This window comes from Haliotis rubra, unplaced genomic scaffold (genome assembly GCF_003918875.1).
Source record: "Haliotis rubra isolate DU_JTF1 unplaced genomic scaffold, ASM391887v1 Scf649, whole genome shotgun sequence".
Lineage (NCBI taxonomy): Eukaryota > Metazoa > Mollusca > Gastropoda > Lepetellida > Haliotidae > Haliotis > Haliotis rubra.
Genome location: NW_025767356.1, coordinates 314,466 through 335,911, shown reverse-complemented (window position 1 = coordinate 335,911; position 21,446 = coordinate 314,466). Strand labels below are relative to the sequence as shown.

Here is a 21,446-nt window from a genome sequence, read left to right as displayed (position 1 = left end):
TTTAAAACACTGTCATCATTTATTTGTGCGTCTTCCCAGTTGGTTACAAGGGCGCGGTGGCAACTAAAGGAACCGCACGAAAAGCGAGACAACTTATATATTTTTGTGACAAAAATTCTCTATTTTTTTTCTAGAGTTGGTCTGTTGTTTTTATTGCACTCCGCGTTGGTTTGATTCTTTTATGTCTATTTGTTTTAGTGTTAGATTGCAATTCATCGGTATCATTTTGTCTCAAACGGACTGTACAGCCTTATGAAGCTTTCTAATACATCTTGAACCGGGGAGATGGAGTGTTTACTGAAGTCTTTACGATAGCTGTAAAGTGGGAACCAATTCTTGTCCCTATCAACACAATTCTCAATTCAGCTTACAAGCACTGTCTAGTACACCAGTAATATGTATTTTATATATCCTTGTTACTAAATATGAGTATTCTACTGGTCAGGTACATGTAGTCTGTCATATATCTTGTCTACAGGTCTCCTGTCATATTGTGGCAGCGTTGCGGTGTCATAATGGTTTTCTTCCTTAGAATCATCTGCTGCGATATTTCCACGTAGATGACTGTACACGGTCGTGGTATCCGACGTGGCAGCTTTCCCCTCACTGCCCATTACACCACACAGAATGTCATATTCTCCGTCCGGTCTTCCGTCAATGCCACCGTTCCCAATGCCGGCTTCTGTCGAACTAACAACCATCTGTACATCTGCCAGTTTTGGTTCTTCTACTTGAGCAGGATCCGGGTGTTGTTTGTGATACATGGCGCTCTCAGCCCTCACGGCATACTTGATGGGTTTCTTGTTGCTGAAGGAAGACAACAGGGCATGCAGAGAAGGGTCAAATGGACAGATGAGAGGTTGTTGGGTGAAGGTAATAGAGATTTTTGTTTTTATCTAATAGATACCTACTTATATTTACAGACGTATTGACTCATTTACAAAAAACATAAATCGTACCGTTTAATGATGCAGATGCCTGAGAGGATGAACACAGCAACGAGAGCCACTATAACACAGGTCGCAGAAGCGATGACTGTAACCAAGAACAAATATGAAAATGGATATTTTGTATGAGCTCATGTACGGTCACTGTTAAATTTTATAAATTAAATGTGAAACACCATTATATAGAAAAGGGGTGACTGAACATTTGCAGCTCGAACTTAATCTTGTGATATTAATTACTTTACCCACTTAATAACACAATCAATTTTGAAGAAAAAGATGATCAAACGACAATGTAACATTAGATGGTTTTACAGTCATCAATAGTACCTTTACTGTTTGAACCTTGGGTTGTCGTTGCCAAATTCAGTGCTGTCGATCCTGAAGATCCTGGAACAACACACAAACAACTAAGGTGCGTCCAACTTCCTGTCTTTGTGATTATCATACAGTAGCACAATCATGGCCCTGGGAACCAATAAGTGACGCAAGATACATGACCATAATATCTATATATGACTTTCATATGCAACTTTGTGCCCTTACCGAAATAGAAACCTACGACCACAAGTTCCTGGAAAGTCCAAGGGAGGCAACTAAATGCATGCACAACATACTGTGATACCCCTTACTCGGGTAAAAGTATACCAACCGTTGTCTGTAAAACTACAAAATCCCATTATCTACAGGAAGGTAAATTTGCACTTGTCAAGGAAAAAGTGGGTAAACTGTGATGCAAGAGAATCGTCGATACATTCTTACATGCCTTGCATTTGTCATCATTACCAAACTGAATATGTGAAGCACAAATCGAGAAGTCTTTTTTGTCAATATCGCCCTGTTTTGTTTGTCCATATTGCCCAAACTTATTGTCAATTTAAAACAATGCTACATGTTGAGTCTTATCTTTCAATTGTCATTCCACAGCATTTAAGAACTGTTATCTGTAATTTCAGGTGTAATAATTTCAGGCTAGCAATTGAAACAGGAAGGCATTGCAATTTAACTGCTAGTGAAAGATTTTGCTTATATTGTCATAATAAAAATATTTCTTGTTGAAGATGAATTTCATGTCTTGATGATCTGTCAGCGTTATGAAGCCGAAAGAAGAGAATGTCTTCTTAATAGCATAAGAAATAGCCCTTCTATAGACAATTTTGTTAGAATTATGTCAAGCACTGATAAGATTGTGATATTAAGTTTGGCAAGGTTTTTATATAAAGCCTTTAGGATAAGAAATACAACAAATTATAATTAGATCTTCAGTACATATGCTGAAATATTGTGTGATAGTTTAGTTAGCATCTCTGTTATTTTACCAGAGCTTTTTGTTTGCTTGTCTCGTCCGATGACACGATACCTGTAATATGACCAGCATGAATACACCTGTTAAAACCCTTTTGTAATATGGGCCATGGCCTTGAATACTCGAAATAAATTGTCTGTCTGTCTGTCAAAACATATTCGTTTTCGCCTATCAATGTGAATACCACATAGCGGACACAACACCATTTGTATTTTGAGAAGTACAACTGTGTACAACACTTGTACCTTGTGTAGATGTGTCCGTGGATCCCTCCCGACATGGTACGTACCAATCAGGACCTGTCAATATAGGATAAACATGACACACAATAGGAACCTTCTGTCGTATACTATTTATCATGCTGCATCCACTGAAGGCATGTCATATGAGTTACATAATTTTGTAACTCGTCACTTCGAGCTGTGTTAGCCAACGGAAGGAACTTAGTCAGTTTTTCAACGTGTTGTCAGTGAGTACTGTTACATACTTCACATGTTTTTATAGGTGCATCTACCATTGGCCCTGTCCTCAAAATATGTTAGTTTGGTGTATATCTTATATGCAATCACGTTTAGGGACCGTTCATAATTTATGGCTAGGGTGTGTGATGATGCTTTTTATGGAGAAGCATGTACAATGTTAATTGCCCCCCAGAGAAAAAATATATGTACAAAATAAGTGCCCCCATGCATGTCATACACAAAATCAACTGCCTGTTGCTGGACCACGCCAGCAGGGAGAAACCGAGCTCGATCTGGATGACGTATTTCGCGAGTTTTCGATCCTACAATGAACCCCTCTATTCGGGCGACAGTCCAAATATCTGATTGTTCCTTAGAATTGTAACGTTCAGAACGTCATTGTTATTGTTAGAAAATTACTTCCTCCTGTGGGATGAGCCAGACACAGTCATTTGGAAAATCAGTTTTCTATCAGCTGCTTCAGAGGTCACACGGTACAGACCTTTGTGAGACTTTTTCTCTGTTTTTGTTGTTGTTGCTTGTTTGCTTTAATTGTTAGCAGTTTTCGTTGTCGTGAGAGAACAATATCTTGAATATGAATTGCTAACTGTAGTTTGCATATAGCTGTGTTTACCCAAGTTTACCCAATAATCAAACAAACATGGTCGCCCTGGTGCACGGCAACACAGAGGGTAGATGAGACCGTATACCCTCGTGATAAGGCTCCCTCTTATTGTGTGACTACAGTTTGCCTGGAGGAATGGCTCCCCGTGCGCTGTATGGCAGGTCGTACATGCTTGTTTAGTACAATATATAGGAAGTGTTTCCACACTGAATATGGTTTATCATCATATGCATAGGTGCATATATCAGTGACCGTCTCCGACAGTAAATTATAAATATGTTGATGCTTGTCCTCATCACACCTGAGTTCAGGGTATATGGTATTAAGAACACTTTCATCCCTTGGAAGGCTGCTCTACCAGCATGTCGAACTGAGTATATTCTAAGCCAAGAAAATGCATCATTTCCTGTAAATTGTGATAGGATTCTCTCTGTCAAAATACTTACTGGTACTTGTGTTCCCTTTGCAGACATAATAGTTGGTGTCACTACAGTTTGCCGGGAGGAATGAGTCATTGACAGATGTCTTGCAGGTGGTTCCTGTTGGTTTAAACATACTATTCGGTGAATGTATAAAGGTGGTTTGTAACCATATACATGTTGCGTTTTCAACAATGGTTGATCACTGTCAGTTTACAGCAAACTAGTTTTACTGTTCTAGCCTGGTGGCGCACGAAACAGAATTCTAGACCTGTAGTTCATTGTAACAGCTTTATATCAATGAAAGTTAAGTTTCAGGTTTACCATTGTTCCCTATCCATATGGTGGTATGTTCAGCTCTGGCTTTCAGTAATACTTCCCGCCGATGGTTGTAGCTAAATCCAGTAAAGTGAATATAGTGGCGTTCTTGTTGATGCAGTCTGTCTCTGCTGCCGACCAATTGAGAGCAACACAGGAGGATTCATATGTAATGTAACCTGAGGAAGAGACACAATGACATTTACTTAGTTTCAGCACATACGTCACACCATGTCGGGTATTTCTCTGTAGGGAACACAAAGAAAGTGTGTAAGTAAATTTCAGTGAAATCTGTGTATCTGTTGTCAAACTCCTCGGATCATTTGTACTTATCTCATTTGATTTTAACTAGTAGTTATGGCGAACACCCCATCGAAAACACAGGGCTCGACCCAGGCTGCTTTACTCACCGTCCTATTCTAACTAACACCAAAGAGTCGTATATTAGACATGAACACCAAAGGAGGGGAGTCCGTCAGTGGTTAAAGCGTTGGCTCGTCACGCCGAAGACCCGGGTTGATTCCCCCATGATAGGAAGTAAGTTATCTGTTGAGCGGCGAAAACTATATAATTCAGTCTTTTCGGTAGGGAGTTATCTGTTGATTAATATAATTCAGTTTGGATATTACATGAACTTGGGAACAGAGCTCACAGACCGAGGATCACACACAAGACAATTCCCAGATTCAATCTAGAAGTGGACGCTGGGTAAGATATCGTCAACATGATTGGATGCTGTTCACCACTCAACTCATTCTCACAAAAAAACTCGTATATTGTATTAAATCATACCAACACATGATATTAGTCATGTTCAAGGCTCAATGCATTCACAAAGTAGAAGTGTTTACTAGTAGAATACACAGGAAAGTTATTACCAAATGTAATATACATGAAGAAAATAACAAAATAGTTTCGTACAATTGATGGTGACAGGTTGACCATTGCTGCTCTTGAGACTTGACGTGGAGTTTGTTGGAGATTCTGAAATATATTAAAACTGTTTATGTGATGTTTTCTATTATATATAATACACATTTGCAAGTAGTAAAAATGCTGAAGATATACCGCCAGATATGTGTTGTTTTATTAGATATTATCTAATGCACAACTGCAAATAGTGAATATGCTGAAGATACGTCGTGATAGGTGCTGTTTTATTAGATATCTAATGCACAACTGCAAATAGTGAATATGCTGAAGATACGTCGTGATAGGTGCTGTTTTATTAGATATCTAATGCACAACTGCAAATAGTGAATATGCTGAAGATACGTCGTGATATGTGCTATTTTATTAAATATCTAATGCACAACTGCAAATAGTGAATATGCTGAAGATACGTCGTGATATGCTGTTTTATTAGATATCTAATGCACAACTGCAAATAGTGAATATGAAGATACATCGTGATATGGCTGATATCTAATGCACAACTGCGTGATATGTGCTGACATCGTCAGATGGCTGCTGTTGCATTAAATATCTAATGCAATAACTTTTATTAAATATCTAATGCCCAACTGCAAATAGTGAATATGCTGAAGATACGTCGTGATAGGTGCTGTTTTATTAAATATCTAATGCACAACTGCAAATAGTGAATATGCTGAAGATACATCGTGATAGGTGCTGTTTTATTAAATATCTAATGCACAACTGCAAATAGTGAATATGCGGGAGATACGTCGTGATAGGTGACTCTTGATTTATTGGATATCTAATGACCAGCTACAAATATATGCTGAAGCTGTACTGTGATATGTGATGCTTTATTATCAAATAGATTACCTTTCACGGTGAATATGTGGATGATATACAGTGATATTGAACTCGTATATATATTAGATATCTAGTACATAGTGAGTGAGTGATTTGGGTTTTACGCCACTTATAGCAATATTCCAGCAATATCATGGACACCAGAAATGGGCTTCTCACATTGTACCCATGTGGGGAATCGAACCCGGGTCTTCGGCGTGACGAGCCAACGCTTTAACCACTAGGCTACCCCACCGCCCCTATCTAGTACATAACTGTAAATAGTGAGTATGGTGTGGTGACAGTTTTACCGTTATTGCTATTTGAACTTGTCGTCATGAACTCTGTAATATTTGATGAAGATTCTGAAATAAATCCACAAAATTGTATTTGTTTTGTTTTATTTGATATCTAATAAATAACTGTAAACAGTGAATATGCTGGGGTGAAGTTTTACCGCCATTACATCTGGACTTGTTATCGTGTATTCTGTGATCATCTTTTGTAGACTTGGATGTTACCAAACCGTCTATGTGATGTATTATTGTAGTATTCTGTATCTAGTGCATAACTGTTAATAGTGAGGTATACGTTTTTGTTCAGCCCTTCGCATGTTGTGAACCAAATAACTTTGTGTACTCGTTACCGCTGACACGACGTACGGATGATTTACAAGGTAATAGTGTTGACGAAACAAGAATTATATTCCGAAATATCTATGTCCTATACTACAGAAGCATGTGTTACTTAATGTCGAATCAGGAAGCAGTTGATGCTGGTTCGTACATAGTTCATCACCAAGTATCTGTTGTCATTAACACCTAACTCGTTGACTCTTTCGTATTATAACCTTTAGGGCTTTACTGGTCAAGCGAACTTATCAACTGACGTTAATTTCCATAACTATGAACTGTAGAAAGTGATGCTTGTAGATGCGATATCAATAGTTTTTCTGATATTCTGGTTGTTATAAACATTCATGGTTAATCAATTCTTTTATTCAGTGTCAGTTATCGATATCTACAATTACTCCAATAAAACTCAGATCAACTTGCTAAATCTAAGCAGGAAATCTAATTATAATATCACCAAAACACCTGCACTTCCACCTGTACTTGTGTCCCAGCGAGAGAGCCTCAATACACGTGACTAAAACATTACTGTCCACTCACCTGTAGTATTGTTGCTGGTAGTACTGTCTGTGTGCCACGCTATCATCAGTATCAATACTGTCAATACAGGTTTTAGACGGGAGATGGACACTGACGCCATCCTTCACACAGGCCGCTTTGTAAATACTGACTGTCAACAACTCGCGTACACGGTACATGCAGTGTGACTCAGCTTCCTGCTTCGTAGCAATTAAATGACTCGCCATGACTGTTTCAGCTGATACGGCTACATTGTGCAGGGCAATCTGATAAAAGTGCCTTATCTAAGAGGAAACAATATGCCCTCATGTATTTGATTTACAAACAGAGGATTGGTACATGTCATCTGAGTGTTACAACATGATTTAAATAACATTAATAACCTTAATACAACACACAAACCCCTTTCCACAATCCAGAAGAAACATCTGTAAAGACGATTTTACAATCGCGACAATATCATGTACATGTCTTGGTTTGTTTGTTTGTTTGTTTAAACACAGCCTAAACATGTAAATATGTTTGCTATCATTCTGTTTTCATTCTGTTGTTGGTGAACACATACGGATCACGCATCATTACATGAATCCGTGTGGTTCAAGAGGATTGCTTATTGAACAAGTTAAATAACAAACAAAACCACAGGTATGCTTTCCACGTCTAGGCTGAAAGACCTCCGCAGACATCACCCTTCTTATCTGTCTGTTGTTAACGTATCATGGTCGTGAATGGCCGGAGATTCTATACTGAAAGTGGTCCAGTCACCTTGCATACTGCCCCCAACCCCACTCCTCTATACTGAAAGTGGTCCAGTCACCTTGCATACTGTCCCCAACCCCACTCCTCTATACTGAAAGTGGTCCAGTCACCTTGCATTCTGTCCCCAACCCCACCCTTCAAGTGGTCCAACATGGACCTCTCTATGTAGTGGTGTCACCTTGCACCGAAATACAAATATGATTTTAAAGTTCCAGGTTACGGATCAATGCTGTCTGTTTAACACAGAAGGGTGACATACTTCCCATATTAACACATTATCCGTATGCTCGGTTCACAATTCTTGTCATAGCGATTTGATATAAATGAAATTAATTATGACGAATAATTCATACAGAAAGGCAAGGCCTACAGTCCACTTATTGTTTTACAGTTCCGATTTGTTTCTGAAGGGACCAGTAATCTTTTTTGAGTCAGTGGATATTGATAACGTGGTTGTTTACTGGAGCATTAGCCACAGCTTTGTAGGATCAGTGGACCAGGATGATCGTCACACGCTCACACACAAACAGATCGTTAACACAACATGTATTCAGTATCACATCGCCTTCCCTCTTCAAATGCCTGTGCCAAATTAACTTCAGTTCAACTTATCCTTTGATGTATGTTAAAAAGGCGAAACATAAAAACTATCAAAATGGATATCAATAGAATCTGTCAACGAAACGTCAACCGCCGATAGAAACACACTACATATTGCAATACTGAAGGACCAAACACTGCAACATGCGTTAATGCATATGTTGAACTTAAGAGGAAAGGAATTGCAGCATAAGACAGCGACTTAGTAACTAGGTTGTTATTACGTTGTGAGATAAGGTAAGACAGCGACTTAGTAACTAGGGTTTTATTACGTTGTGAGATAAGGTAAGACAGCGACTTAGTAAGTAGGTTGTTATTACGTTGATGAGATAAGGATAAGACAGCGACTTAGTAACTAGGTTGTTTTTACGTTGTGAGATAAGGTAAGACAGCGACTTGTGAAGTAAAAGGTAACTAGGTTGTTATTACGTTGTGAGATAAGGTAAGACAGCGACTTAGTAAATAGGTTTCAGGTTGCTTTTACGTTGTGAGATAAGTTAAGACAGCGACTTAGTAACTAGGTTGTTTTTACGTTGTGAGATAAGTTAAGACAGCGACTTAGTAACTAGGTTGTTATTACGTTGTGAGATAAGGTAAGACAGCGACTTAGTGAGTAGGTTGTTATTACGTTGTGAGATAAGGTAAGACAGCGACTTAGTAACTAGGTTGTTATTACGTTTGTGAGATAAGGTAAGACAGCGACTTAGTAACTAGGTTGTTTTTACGTTGTGAGATAAGTTAAGACAGCGACTTAGTAACTAGGTTGTTTTTACGTTGTGAGATAAGTTAAGACAGCGACTTAGTAACTAGGTTGTTTTACGTTGTGAGATAAGTTAAGACAGCGACTTAGTAACTAGGTTGTTATTACGTTGTGAGATAAGGTAAGACAGCGACTTAGTAACTAGGTTGTTTTTACGTTGTGAGATAAGTTAAGACAGCGACTTAGTAACTAGGTTGTTATTACGTTGTGAGATTTGTAAGAGACTTAGTTACTAGGTTGTTATTACGTTGTGAGATAAGTAAGAGCGACTTAGGTTCCAGGGTTGTTATTACGTTGTGAGATAAGGTAAGACAGCGACTTAGTGACTAGGTTGTTATTACGTTGTGAGATAAGGTAAGACAGCGACTTAGTAACTAGGTTGTTATTACGTTGTGAGATAAGGTAAGACAGCGACTTAGTAACTAGGTTGTTATTACGTTGTGAGATAAGGTAAGACAGCGACTTAGTAACTAGGTTGTTATTACGTTGTGAGATAAGGTAAGACAGCGACTTAGTGAGTAGGTTGTTATTACGTTGTGAGATAAGGTAAGACAGCGACTTAGTAACTAGGTTGTTATTACGTTGTGAGATAAGGTAAGACAGCGACTTAGTAACTAGGTTGTTATTACGTTGTGAGATAAGGTAAGACAGCGACTTAGTAACTAGGTTGCTATTACGTTTTGTGAGATAAGGTAAGACAGCGACTTAGTAACTAGGTTGTTATTACGTTGTGAGATAAGGTAAGACAGCGACTTAGTAACTAGGTTGTTATTACGTTTGTGAGATAAGGTAAGACAGCGACTTAGTAACTAGGTTGTTATTACGTTGTGAGATAAGGTAAGACAGCGACTTAGTAACTAGGTTGTTATTACGTTGTGAGATAAGGTAAGACAGCGACTTAGTAACTAGGTTGTTATTACGTTGTGAGATAAGTTAAGACAGCGACTTAGTAACTAGGTTGTTTTTACGTTGTGAGATAAGGTAAGACAGCGACTTAGTGAGTAGGTTGTTATTACGTTGTGAGATAAGGTAAGACAGCGACTTAGTAACTAGGTTGTTATTACGTTGTGAGATAAGGTAAGACAGCGACTTAGTAACTAGGTTGTTATTACGTTGTGAGATAAGGTAAGACAGCGACTTAGTAACTAGGTTGTTTTTACGTTGTGAGATAAGGTAAGACAGCGACTTAGTAACTAGGTTGTTATTACGTTGTGAGATAAGGTAAGACAGCGACTTAGTAGGTTGCTATTAGGTTGTTATTACGTTGTGAGATAAGGTAAGACAGCGACTTAGTAACTAGGTTGTTATTACGTTGTGAGATAAGGTAAGACAGCGACTTAGTAACTAGGTTGTTATTACGTTGTGAGATAAGGTAAAGACAGCGACTTAGTAACTAGGTTGTTATTACGTTGTGAGATAAGGTAAGACAGCGACTTAGTAACTAGGTTGCTATTACGTTGTGAGATAAGGTAAGACAGCGACTTAGTAACTAGGTAGGTTTCTATTACGTTGTGAGATAAGGTAGACAGCGACTTAGTGAGTAGGTTGTTATTACGTTGTGAGATAAGGTAAGACAGCGACTTAGTAACTAGGTTGTTATTACGTTGTGAGATAAGGTAAGACAGCGACTTAGTAACTAGGTTTCTATTACGTTGTGAGATAAGGTAAGACAGCGACTTAGTAACTAGGTTGTTATTACGTTGTGAGATAAGGTAAGACAGCGACTTAGTAACTAGGTTGTTATTACGTTGTGAGATAAGGTAAGACAGCGACTTAGTGAGTAGGTTGTTATTACGTTGTGAGATAAGGTAAGACAGCGACTTAGTAACTAGGTTGTTATTACGTTGTGAGATAAGGTAAAGACAGCGACTTAGTAACTAGGTTGTTATTACGTTGTGAGATAAGGTAAGACAGCGACTTAGTAACTAGGTTGTTATTACGTTGTGAGATAAGGTAAGACAGCGACTTAGTAACTAGGTTGTTATTACGTTGTGAGAGATAAGGTAAGACAGCGACTTAGTGACTAGGTTGTTATTACGTTGTGAGATAAGGTAAGACAGCGACTTAGTAACTAGGTTGTTATTACGTTGTGAGATAAGGTAAGACAGCGACTTAGTAACTAGGTTGTTATTACGTTGTGAGATAAGGTAAGACAGCGACTTAGTGAGTAGGTTGTTTTATTACGTTGTGAGATAAGGTAAGACAGCGACTTAGTAACTAGGTTGTTATTACGTTGTGAGATAAGGTAAGACAGCGACTTAGTAACTAGGTTGTTTTTACGTTGTGAGATAAGTTAAGACAGCGACTTAGTAACTAGGTTGTTATTACGTTGTGAGATAAGTTAAGACAGCGACTTAGTAACTAGGTTGTTATTACGTTGTGAGATAAGTTAAGACAGCGACTTAGTAACTAGGTTGTTATTACGTTGTGAGATAAGGTAAGACAGCGACTTAGTAACTAGGTTGTTATTACGTTGTGAGATAAGGTAAGACAGCGACTTAGTAACTAGGTTGTTATTACGTTGTGAGATAAGGTAAGACAGCGACTTAGTAACTAGGTTGTTATTACGTTGTGAGATAAGGTAAGACAGCGACTTAGTAACTAGGTTGTTATTACGTTGTGAGATAAGGTAAGACAGCGACTTAGTAACTAGGTTGTCTATTACGTTGTGAGATAAGGTAAGACAGCGACTTAGTGAACTAGGTTGTTATTACGTTGTGAGATAAGGTAAGACAGCGACTTAGTAACTAGGTTGTTATTACGTTGTGAGATAAGGTAAGACAGCGACTTAGTGACTAGGTTGTTATTACGTTGTGAGATAAGGTAAGACAGCGACTTAGTGAGTAGGTTGTTATTACGTTGTGAGATAAGGTAAGACAGCGACTTAGTAACTAGGTTGTTATTACGTTGTGAGATAAGGTAAGACAGCGACTTAGTAACTAGGTTGTTATTACGTTGTGAGATAAGGTAAGACAGCGACTTAGTAACTAGGTTGTTATTACGTTGTGAGATAAGGTAAGACAAAGACAGCGACTTAGTAGAGTAGGTTGTTATTACGTTTCTATTACGTTGTGAGATAAGGTAAGACAGCGACTTAGTAACTAGGTTGTTATTACGTTGTGAGATAAGGTAAGACAGCGACTTAGTAACTAGGTTGTTATTACGTTGTGAGATAAGGTAAGACAGCGACTTAGTAACTAGGTTGTTATTACGTTGTGAGATAAGGTAAGACAGCGACTTAGTAAAGTAGGTTGTTATTACGTTGTGAGATAAGGTAAGACAGCGACTTAGTAACTAACTAGGTTGTTATTACGTTTGTGAGATAAGGTAAGACAGCGACTTAGTAACTAGGTTGTTATTACGTTGTGAGATAAGGTAAGACAGCGACTTAGTAACTAGGTTGTTATTACGTTGTGAGATAAGGTAAGACAGCGACTTAGTAACTAGGTTGTTATTACGTTGTGAGATAAGGTAAGACAGCGACTTAGTGACTAGGTTGTTATTACGTTGTGAGATAAGGTAAGACAGCGACTTAGTAACTAGGTTGTTATTACGTTGTGAGATAAGGTAAGACAGCGACTTAGTGAGTAGGTTGTTATTACGTTGTGAGATAAGGTAAGACAGCGACTTAGTAACTAGGTTGTTATTACGTTTGTGAGATAAGGTAAGACAGCGACTTAGTAACTAGGTTGTTTTTACGTTGTGAGATAAGGTAAGACAGCGACTTAGTAACTAGGTTGTTATTACGTTGTGAGATAAGGTAAGACAGCGACTTAGTAAGTAGGTTGTTATTACGTTGTGAGATAAGGTAAGACAGCGACTTAGTAACTAGGTTGTTATTACGTTGTGAGATAAGGTAAGACAGCGACTTAGTGACTAGGTTGTTATTACGTTGTGAGATAAGGTAAGACAGCGACTTAGTAACTAGGTTGTTATTACGTTGTGAGATAAGTTAAGACAGCGACTTAGTAACTAGGTTGTTATTACGTTGTGAGATAAGGTAAGACAGCGACTTAGTAACTAGGTTGTTATTACGTTGTGAGATAAGAGATAAGACAGCGACTTAGTAAGTAGGTTGTTATTACGTTGTGAGATAAGGTAAGACAGCGACTTAGTAACTAGGTTGTTATTACGTTGTGAGATAAGGTAAGACAGCGACTTAGTAACTAGGTTGTTATTACGTTGTGAGATAAGGTAAGACAGCGACTTAGTGACTAGGTTGTTATTACGTTGTGAGATAAGGTAAGACAGCGACTTAGTAACTAGGTTGTTATTACGTTGTGAGATAAGGTAAGACAGCGACTTAGTAACTAGGTTGTTATTACGTTGTGAGATAAGGTAAGACAGCGACTTAGTAACTAGGTTGTTATTACGTTGTGAGATAAGGTAAGACAGCGACTTAGTGAGTAGGTTGTTATTACGTTGTGAGATAAGGTAAGACAGCGACTTAGTGACTAGGTTGCTATTACGTTGTGAGATAAGGTAAGACAGCGACTTAGTGAGTAGGTTGTTATTACGTTGTGAGATAAGGTAAGACAGCGACTTAGTAACTAGGTTGCTATTACGTTGTGAGATAAGGTAAGACAGCGACTTAGTGACTAGGTTGTTATTACGTTGTGAGATAAGGTAAGACAGCGACTTAGTAACTAGGTTGTTATTACGTTGTGAGATAAGGTAAGACAGCGACTTAGTAACTAGGTTGTTATTACGTTGTGAGATAAGGTAAGACAGCGACTTAGTAACTAGGTTGCTATTACGTTGTGAGATAAGGTAAGACAGCGACTTAGTAACTAGGTTTCTATTACGTTGTGAGATAAGGTAGACAGCGACTTAGTGAGTAGGTTGTTATTACGTTGTGAGATAAGGTAAGACAGCGACTTAGTAACTAGGTTGTTATTACGTTGTGAGATAAGGTAAGACAGCGACTTAGTAACTAGGTTGTTATTACGTTGTGAGATAAGGTAAGACAGCGACTTAGTAACTAGGTTGTTATTACGTTGTGAGATAAGGTAAGAACGACTTAGACAGTTGTTATTACGTTGTAGTGATTTATTAAATAGGTTGTTATTACGTTGTGAGATAAGGTAAGACAGCGACTTAGTAACTAGGTTGTTATTACGTTGTGAGATAAGGTAAGACAGCGACTTAGTAACTAGGTTGTTACAACGTTGTGAGATAAGGTAAGACAGCGACTTAGTAACTAGGTTGCGACAACGTAATCCACAACGTAAACTACAACATCACTACAACGTTGTGAATCCGTAGTGTGTTAGCTGGGTAATTGTGATTTAATTATCAAAACGGGTTTCATCACTTCATCTTCTTATTTCAAAATGGTTGTCAAGTATATATTATTTGCCACAATACACACGTGCCTACACGTACTGTACCTACAACACGTCTTTTTGTCAGACAACATTTTGCATTAGTTGATGATTTAATGTATCTGCAATGGCTCATTTAAGTGTAGAATAAAACAATGTTCTCCTCACCATTAACATGCATGAATACACACTCAGTCTACAAACACAGCCCCGCTGAGCACAGATAGTGTTTTCGACAGTGCAGCAGTTATTTCCGTATATGATAACACCCAGACAATGCTTTATTCTTTACGCATTAATCCTCATCGTGCAAAGTATTATTAAACTGAAACAGGAAATAATGTTTAGCAATTTAGAGGAATCCATAAATATGAAGCTTAGTGTGACCTGCACTCATGCACTCAGTCAGTTTTAGCACATTATAGTGTCTTCTTCCTTGTTTCTGTTGCCCGCTATTACGTGTAGGTGGGGACACGGAGTTACACCATCTAACATTGCAAACACTGATTAAACAATACATCACAAGAAGTTATAAGGTAGTATTTTAATGAATAAGCTTCAGACCAAGATAACAATAAGCACACACATGACGTAACCCTGCAGTAACGGGTCAGCTTTGATGTGATGATGATAATTATGTACACGTGATTAATAATGAACAAAGCAGTGAGATGCTTCGTGGGTATTTAGAAGTTGGAAGGTAACATAACAACGGTTGGTATGGATTTACAACGTCTTTATGATTTACAACACGACATTTATGGGTCACTTCTTGTCCCTTCATTGGATGAATGGCAGAATATGATTTACAAGCAACATATAACGTACGTACAGGAGGCGAGTGAGAAGGAAGTAAAGTTTGAGATGTACAGAGATCAAGGAGATTAGGTGAAATATTTTGATTAAGATGTACAGAGTAGTGGAAATGTGCAGATCCTGTGATAACATCCACAGCTGGTGTAACCATGGATTTTGTCACAACGGTTACAAGTACATGTTCAGGATTCATGTTATCAATCATCCAACTGGATTGCAGATATCCGTCCGATATTTGCAGGGTCATGAAGCGTAGCATAATTGTTGGTTTCTGAAGCATTTCCAGCTTCTAGATGACTGAAGTAATGCTCTTCAGCTTGTCCTTCACGTGCAACAACCTGATGATTTCCTAGTGGTGCTGGTTTTTTCCTGAAAATGTAATCTTTAGAATGTAAGGATGAGCAACGATCTAAATATTTGGTGGACGATAACATAATTAATAAGCCAACACTAAGATATGCACAGGTTGATGCACAGGTTGACACGTAACAAATCTTTACATAAAATCATCCCAGGAGGAGAGTTTGAGGAGGACGCTGACCAGTTTGGTCAGTTTGAATGTTTCTTATAGCAGCTTGCCGGTTTCACAAACACCTGGTGTTATCACTGATTATCAGTGATGTATTCATATAAGTGTTATCACTATTTAGTCTTTTGCTTTCAATGACATTTCGAATTAAATTGGATCAATACTTTAGCTCTCAGCAATGTTGTTTTTTGTGAATTTAGTCACCAACCGAGAATAACGCACATGTGTTATCCAGTAATTACGGTATCTTACCTTTGGATGAAGTAGCAGCCAAGGCCACTGGTGACAGCAACAAGCGCCAGTATCCCACATGTGACAACAGAGATCACTGTAACTGAAACACATGAATACAAACTAAGGATCTCTTGAACAGGTATGTGTAAACAGTCACTTTGTGATAAACCTCAGACAACGTATAAAATGCGATCAATATAAATATTTCCACATTCATTGTGGGAAACGATGCATGTGTTAAACATCTTGCAGAAAAATATTGCCTTATTTTATTATACAGTGGAATTATCCAATAGGAGGTTCTTTCATTATGGATACTTTTATTGGAGAAGTGTGTCTAAATCTGGTGTACGGTAACCAGTGATTAATCTGACCGTCGTTTGTATCAATGTGACATAGATTTGTCAATACATAGTGTTCTCCTTAACATACATCATAGTGTGACCCATTCACCGAAATATTAAAATAGTAAAAAGAAGCTACAAAACCCTTTCCACGTCCATATGAAATATCTGCTAAAAGCAGAGTCGATTGTACAATATTTAGTTACACGGTGTTTTGAAAGAGTGTACGGGACTGTAAAACCCTTGTCAATTCCGTATAACTTAATAACACAAACAATTTTGTACAAACCTAAACTCGGTCGACAAGATGATCATACGCACAATTAACTATCAGATAGTTTTACAGTCATCAATAGTACCTTTACTGTTTGAACCTTGGGTTGTCGTTGACAAATTCAGTGCTGTCGACCCTGAAGATCCTGAAACAACGTATAAACAACTATGGTGCGTCCAAATGCCTGTCTTTGTGATTATCATATTGTAGCACAATCAAGGCCCTGGGACACAAATGAAAAGATATATGACCATAATATCTAAATATGGTGCGTCCAAATGCCTGTCTTTGTGATTGTCATATTGTAGCACAGTCAAGGCCCTGGGAGACAATAAGAAAAGATATATGACCATAATATCTACATATGACTTTCATTCGCACCTTCGCTTCCTTTCCGTAATAGAAACCTACGGAAAGCTGCTGGAAGAGCCCAAGGGAGGCAACTTCACGTATGCACAACATACTGTGACACCCCTTACTCGGGTAAAGATATGTAAACCGCTGTGTGTAAAACTACAAAATCCCACTATTTACAGGTAGGTAATTTTGCAGTTGCCAAGGAAAAGGTGAGTAAAATATGATCCAAGAGAAATCGTCGATACATGTTCTTCCATGCCTTGCATTTGTCATCATTTACCAATATTTGAAGCACATGCCAGGAAGTCTGTTTTTGTATGTCAATATCGCCCAAACATATTCGTTTTCGCCTGTCAACGTGAATACCACATAGCGGACATAACACCATTTGTATTTTGAGAAGTACAACTGTGTACAACGCCTGTACCTTGTGTAGACGTGTCCGCGGATCCCTCCCGACATGGTACGTACCGATCAGGACCTGTCAATATAGGATAAAACATGACACACAATAGGAACCTTCTGTCGTATCTTATTTATCATGCTGCATCCACTGAAGGCATGTCATGGGAGTTACATGATTTTATCACTAGTCACATCGAGCTGTGTTAGCCAACGGAATAAACATAGGTTTTCAGTGTGTTTTCAGTGGCTATTTCATACGTAGTTCACAAATCTCATTCTTTCATAGATTCATCACCGCTTTGAGCCCATGCTTAAATGTCGCAATATGTGATACAATATCTCCGTCATAATACCTATCTGGTATCTGTGTTCCATTTGCAGACATTTTAGTCGTTATCTCGCCTTATATGCAAAACACTGTAATGTGGTTGGACAGTGCCGTTTCGACCAAAGTCTCGTTACCGAGGTGTAGACATGGACAAGATATATCCCGCTGCCTTGACTAGTTACCTACAAGAGCTTTGTCTGCTGTCGGATCACGTCAGTAATGAGTTTTTGTGAGTATTCTGTGAATGTTTAGCAGTTTCATATTGTAAATGCGTCTTAGTTATAGTGGCGTTGTTTCAACGAATTATTGTCGTGAGAGAATTAAAATGATATCTTGAATATAAATTGTTTAACTTTAGTTCTTATATAGCTGTGTTTACTGTAAAAGAAAATAGAAATTTAGAGATCATTAAAGAAAATCCCAATCAAGACAGGCGGCAATTGTTTTTTCTCCTTTTCTAACTCAAGATTTACATGAAAAGTAACGTGTTTAATTGTTATTACAGGAAACATCTGATTTGTTATCCTGGTACATATTATAAATGACGTTCAAAACCTTTCAGGATATGCTAGTTTTAATAGTTTTTGAAAATCTACAAACGCCAAAATAATTTCTACATCTGTAGAAGTTAGCTTTCAAAATCCGAAAGTTTTGTAAAGTAAATACGTGATCACTGGTTGAATAAATATTTCGGAAACCTGCCTGAGCTTCCGATAGTATAGAGATAATTTCGGTGAAAGTTTGCAAACGGTTACTTAAACCTGCTGTGAAAGGTTTACCAAAACATTCTCAACAGGGTAAGTGTCACACTACATATTGTGTGACTACAGTTTCGTCGGAGGAAGGACAACTTGTGAGCTGTCATGTAGGTGGTACCTCCTGGGTTAGGTGTAGATGTTAGCATATGTATATCCATAATTAACCGGGTTGTTAATTATATATATAAACGCATATATCATCGGCCGAGTCTGACTGTATGTAATTGATATGAGAGTTGATGCCATGGTTATCATCATACGTGAGTTCAGTGTAGATTGAAATATAAGAACACTTTCAGCCCCTCCCTGTTCAACAAGCATGTCGCACTGACTATATTCATTGCCATGAAAACACACCATTTCCTGTAAATTGTGATTGGATTCTCTCTGTCAAAATACTTACTGGTACTTGTGTTCCCTTTGCAGACATAATAGTTGGTGTCACTACAGCTTGCCGGGAGGAATGACTCACTGGAAGCTGTCTTGCATGTGGTACCTGTTGGTTTAAATATACTATTCGGTGAATGTATAAAGGTGGTTTGTAACCATATACATGTTGCGTTTTCAACAATGGTTGATCACTGTCAGTTTACAGCAAACTAGGGTTACTGTTCTAGCCTGGTGGCGCACGAAACAGAATTCTAGACCTGTAGTTCATTGTAACAATGAAAGTTAAGTTTCAGGTTTACCATTGATCTCTATCCATATTCTGGTATGTTCAGCTGTGGCGTTCAGTAATACTTTCCCGCCGATGGGTGCAGCTAAATCCAGTAAAGTGAATATAGTGGCGTTCTTTTTGCTGCAGTCTGTCTCTGCTGCCGACCAATTGAGAGCAACACAGGACGATTCAAATGTAACTGAGGAAGAGACACAATGACATTTACTTAGTTTCAGGAAATGACAATAATTATATATAATGACAACCACACCATGTTTGGTATTTCTTCATACTTAACACAAAGAAAGCGAATACACAAATTCAGTGGAATCAATGCATCCCCTGTGTAACCCCTCGTGTTATAGCTACCTATATGATACTTGCATACGAGTATAGGAATTACACTACATATTGGGTATTTCTTGTGAATGAGTTCCAGTAGTCAATACAAGTATGAATTGGGATCCATCCGTTTAATGATACCGTAGATGGGTAATGGCCTTTGTATCCACTAACCAACACGAATAGCATATCCATAAACATAGGTGCATTGACACATGAATGTTTGGAGGAAATGTAATCTCCGGTTTCACAAGGTAGTCGTGTCAATCTATTAACACATAAAACTGTATTGTTTACTCACCTGATGAAATATGGCTGACAGTACCCTGTATGTGACTGGCGTCCAGGAGTATCAGTACCCTCATGACAAGCGGTATAGGGTTTACGTTACAGCGAGACATTGCAGCCACCCCTCCCACAATAAAGCACTACTTCCCCTTCTCAACACTCGCGAAATACCACACCTATAACGTGGTTCAATTTCCTGTCGCAACTGAATGACTCGCTATGACGGTTCACACCCCGCCTGATAGAGCTAGTTCGGTAAGGTAAGAAGATGAGCGTGTACGTCACAACATACGTTACTCAAAACCAAATATTTCAGCGATGTTATATTTTTTCAAATTTACTAAACCCTCAACAGATGTTACATGTATATATGTGCACAATCCGACCTTCAAGCAGCAATAACAATAGAAACAGACTGGCTTCAGCAGTTCTTGCTTCCGAGTACAGGAACATCCAAAGGCCAGCCTCGGTCCCGTACTTGTCTGCGGTCACATTCAGCATAAATCATCTTGTTACTAAAAGATAGCACTAACTATTTTAAAACAGGGTCAGTTACAATTACTGAGTGGGTGGACAAAAAACAAACCCCCAAAATCCCAAAGTCATCTAATCACAGGTGCCAGATGACTCTGCTCTCAAGTGCGTGAAGTCTCTGCAATGTATTTATGTCCACACCTGCATGATATCTCTCATACACAGCTGCATGGTATCTCTCATACACAGCTGCATGGTATCTCTCATACACAGCTGCATGGTATCTCTCATACACAGCTGCATGGTATCTCTCATTCAGAGCTGCATGATATATCTCATTCACAGCTACATGATATCTATCATACACAGCTGCATGATATCTCTCATTCAGAGCTGCATGATTTATCTCATACACAGCTGCATGATATCACATTCACAGCTGCATGATATCTCTCATACACAGTTGCACGATATCTCTCATACACAGGTGCATGATATCTCTCATACACAGGTGCATGATATCTCTCATACACAGCTGCATGATATCTCTCATACACAGCTGCATGATATCTCTCATACACAGCTGCATGATATCTCTCATACACAGCTGCATGATATCTCTCATACACAGCTGCATGATATCTCTCATACACAGCTGCATGGTATCACATTCACAGCTGCATGATATCACATTCACAGCTGCATGATATCTCATTCACAGCTGCATGATATCTCTCGATATCATCTCATACACAGCTGCATGATATCTCTCATACACAGCTGCACGATATCTCTCATACACAGCTGCATGATATCTCTCATACACAGCTGCATGATATCTCTCATACACAGCTGCATGGTATCTCTCATTCAGAGCTGCATGATATCTCTCATACACAGCTATATCATATCTCTCACAGCTGCATGATATCTCTCATACACAGCTGCACGATATCTCTCATACACAGCTGCATGATATCACATTCACAGCTGCATGATATCTCTCATACACAGCTGCATGATATCTCATTCACAGCTGCATGATATCTCTCATACACAGCTGCATGATATCTCTCATACACAGCTGCATGATATCTCATTCACAGCTGCATGATATCTCTCATACACAGGTGCATGATATCACATTCACAGCTGCATGATATCTCTCATACACATGTGCATTATATCACATTCACAGCTGCACGATA

The 21,446-nt window shown here is 38.5% G+C and overlaps 1 protein-coding gene across 7 annotated transcripts; it reads right to left on the bottom strand.

Annotated features, from left to right (window-relative positions):
• Positions 1 to 2: 2 nt before the first annotated feature.
• LOC124257045 lies at positions 3 to 20,455 on the bottom strand. Of its 7 annotated transcripts, none has more exons than XM_046691018.1 (7): positions 19,778 to 20,455; positions 19,166 to 19,333; positions 3,786 to 3,878; positions 2,493 to 2,552; positions 1,278 to 1,337; positions 960 to 1,041; positions 3 to 807 (listed from the first exon to the last, which is right to left on the bottom strand). In XM_046691018.1, exons 1-7 carry the CDS (start codon positions 19,875 to 19,877, stop codon positions 435 to 437), a joined length of 936 nt encoding a protein of 311 aa, XP_046546974.1. In that variant the 5' UTR covers positions 19,878 to 20,455; the 3' UTR covers positions 3 to 434. The 7 variants fall into 7 exon arrangements, with proteins under 7 accessions (XP_046546974.1, XP_046546977.1, XP_046546979.1 ...); XM_046691021.1 differs by lacking the exons at positions 1,278 to 1,337; positions 2,493 to 2,552; positions 3,786 to 3,878 and adding exons at positions 16,714 to 16,773; positions 17,413 to 17,466; positions 18,880 to 18,972 and having other exon boundaries at positions 19,778 to 20,123; XM_046691023.1 differs by lacking the exons at positions 1,278 to 1,337; positions 2,493 to 2,552; positions 3,786 to 3,878 and adding exons at positions 16,714 to 16,773; positions 17,413 to 17,466; positions 18,880 to 18,972 and having other exon boundaries at positions 960 to 1,035; positions 19,778 to 20,123.
• Between the last annotated feature and the right edge of the window lie 991 nt (positions 20,456 to 21,446).

Coding starts and splice junctions, on each gene's coding strand:
- LOC124257045 (XM_046691018.1), bottom strand. CDS start 19,877: ATGTCTCGCTGTAACGTAAACCCTATACCGCTTGTCATGAGGGTACTG. Junction 1,338..2,492: donor CACATCTACACAAGGTACAA/GTGTTGTACACA, acceptor GTGTTGTTCCAG/GATCTTCAGGATCGACAGCA. Junction 808..959: donor GGCATCTGCATCATTAAACG/GTACGATTTATG, acceptor GTCTTCCTTCAG/CAACAAGAAACCCATCAAGT.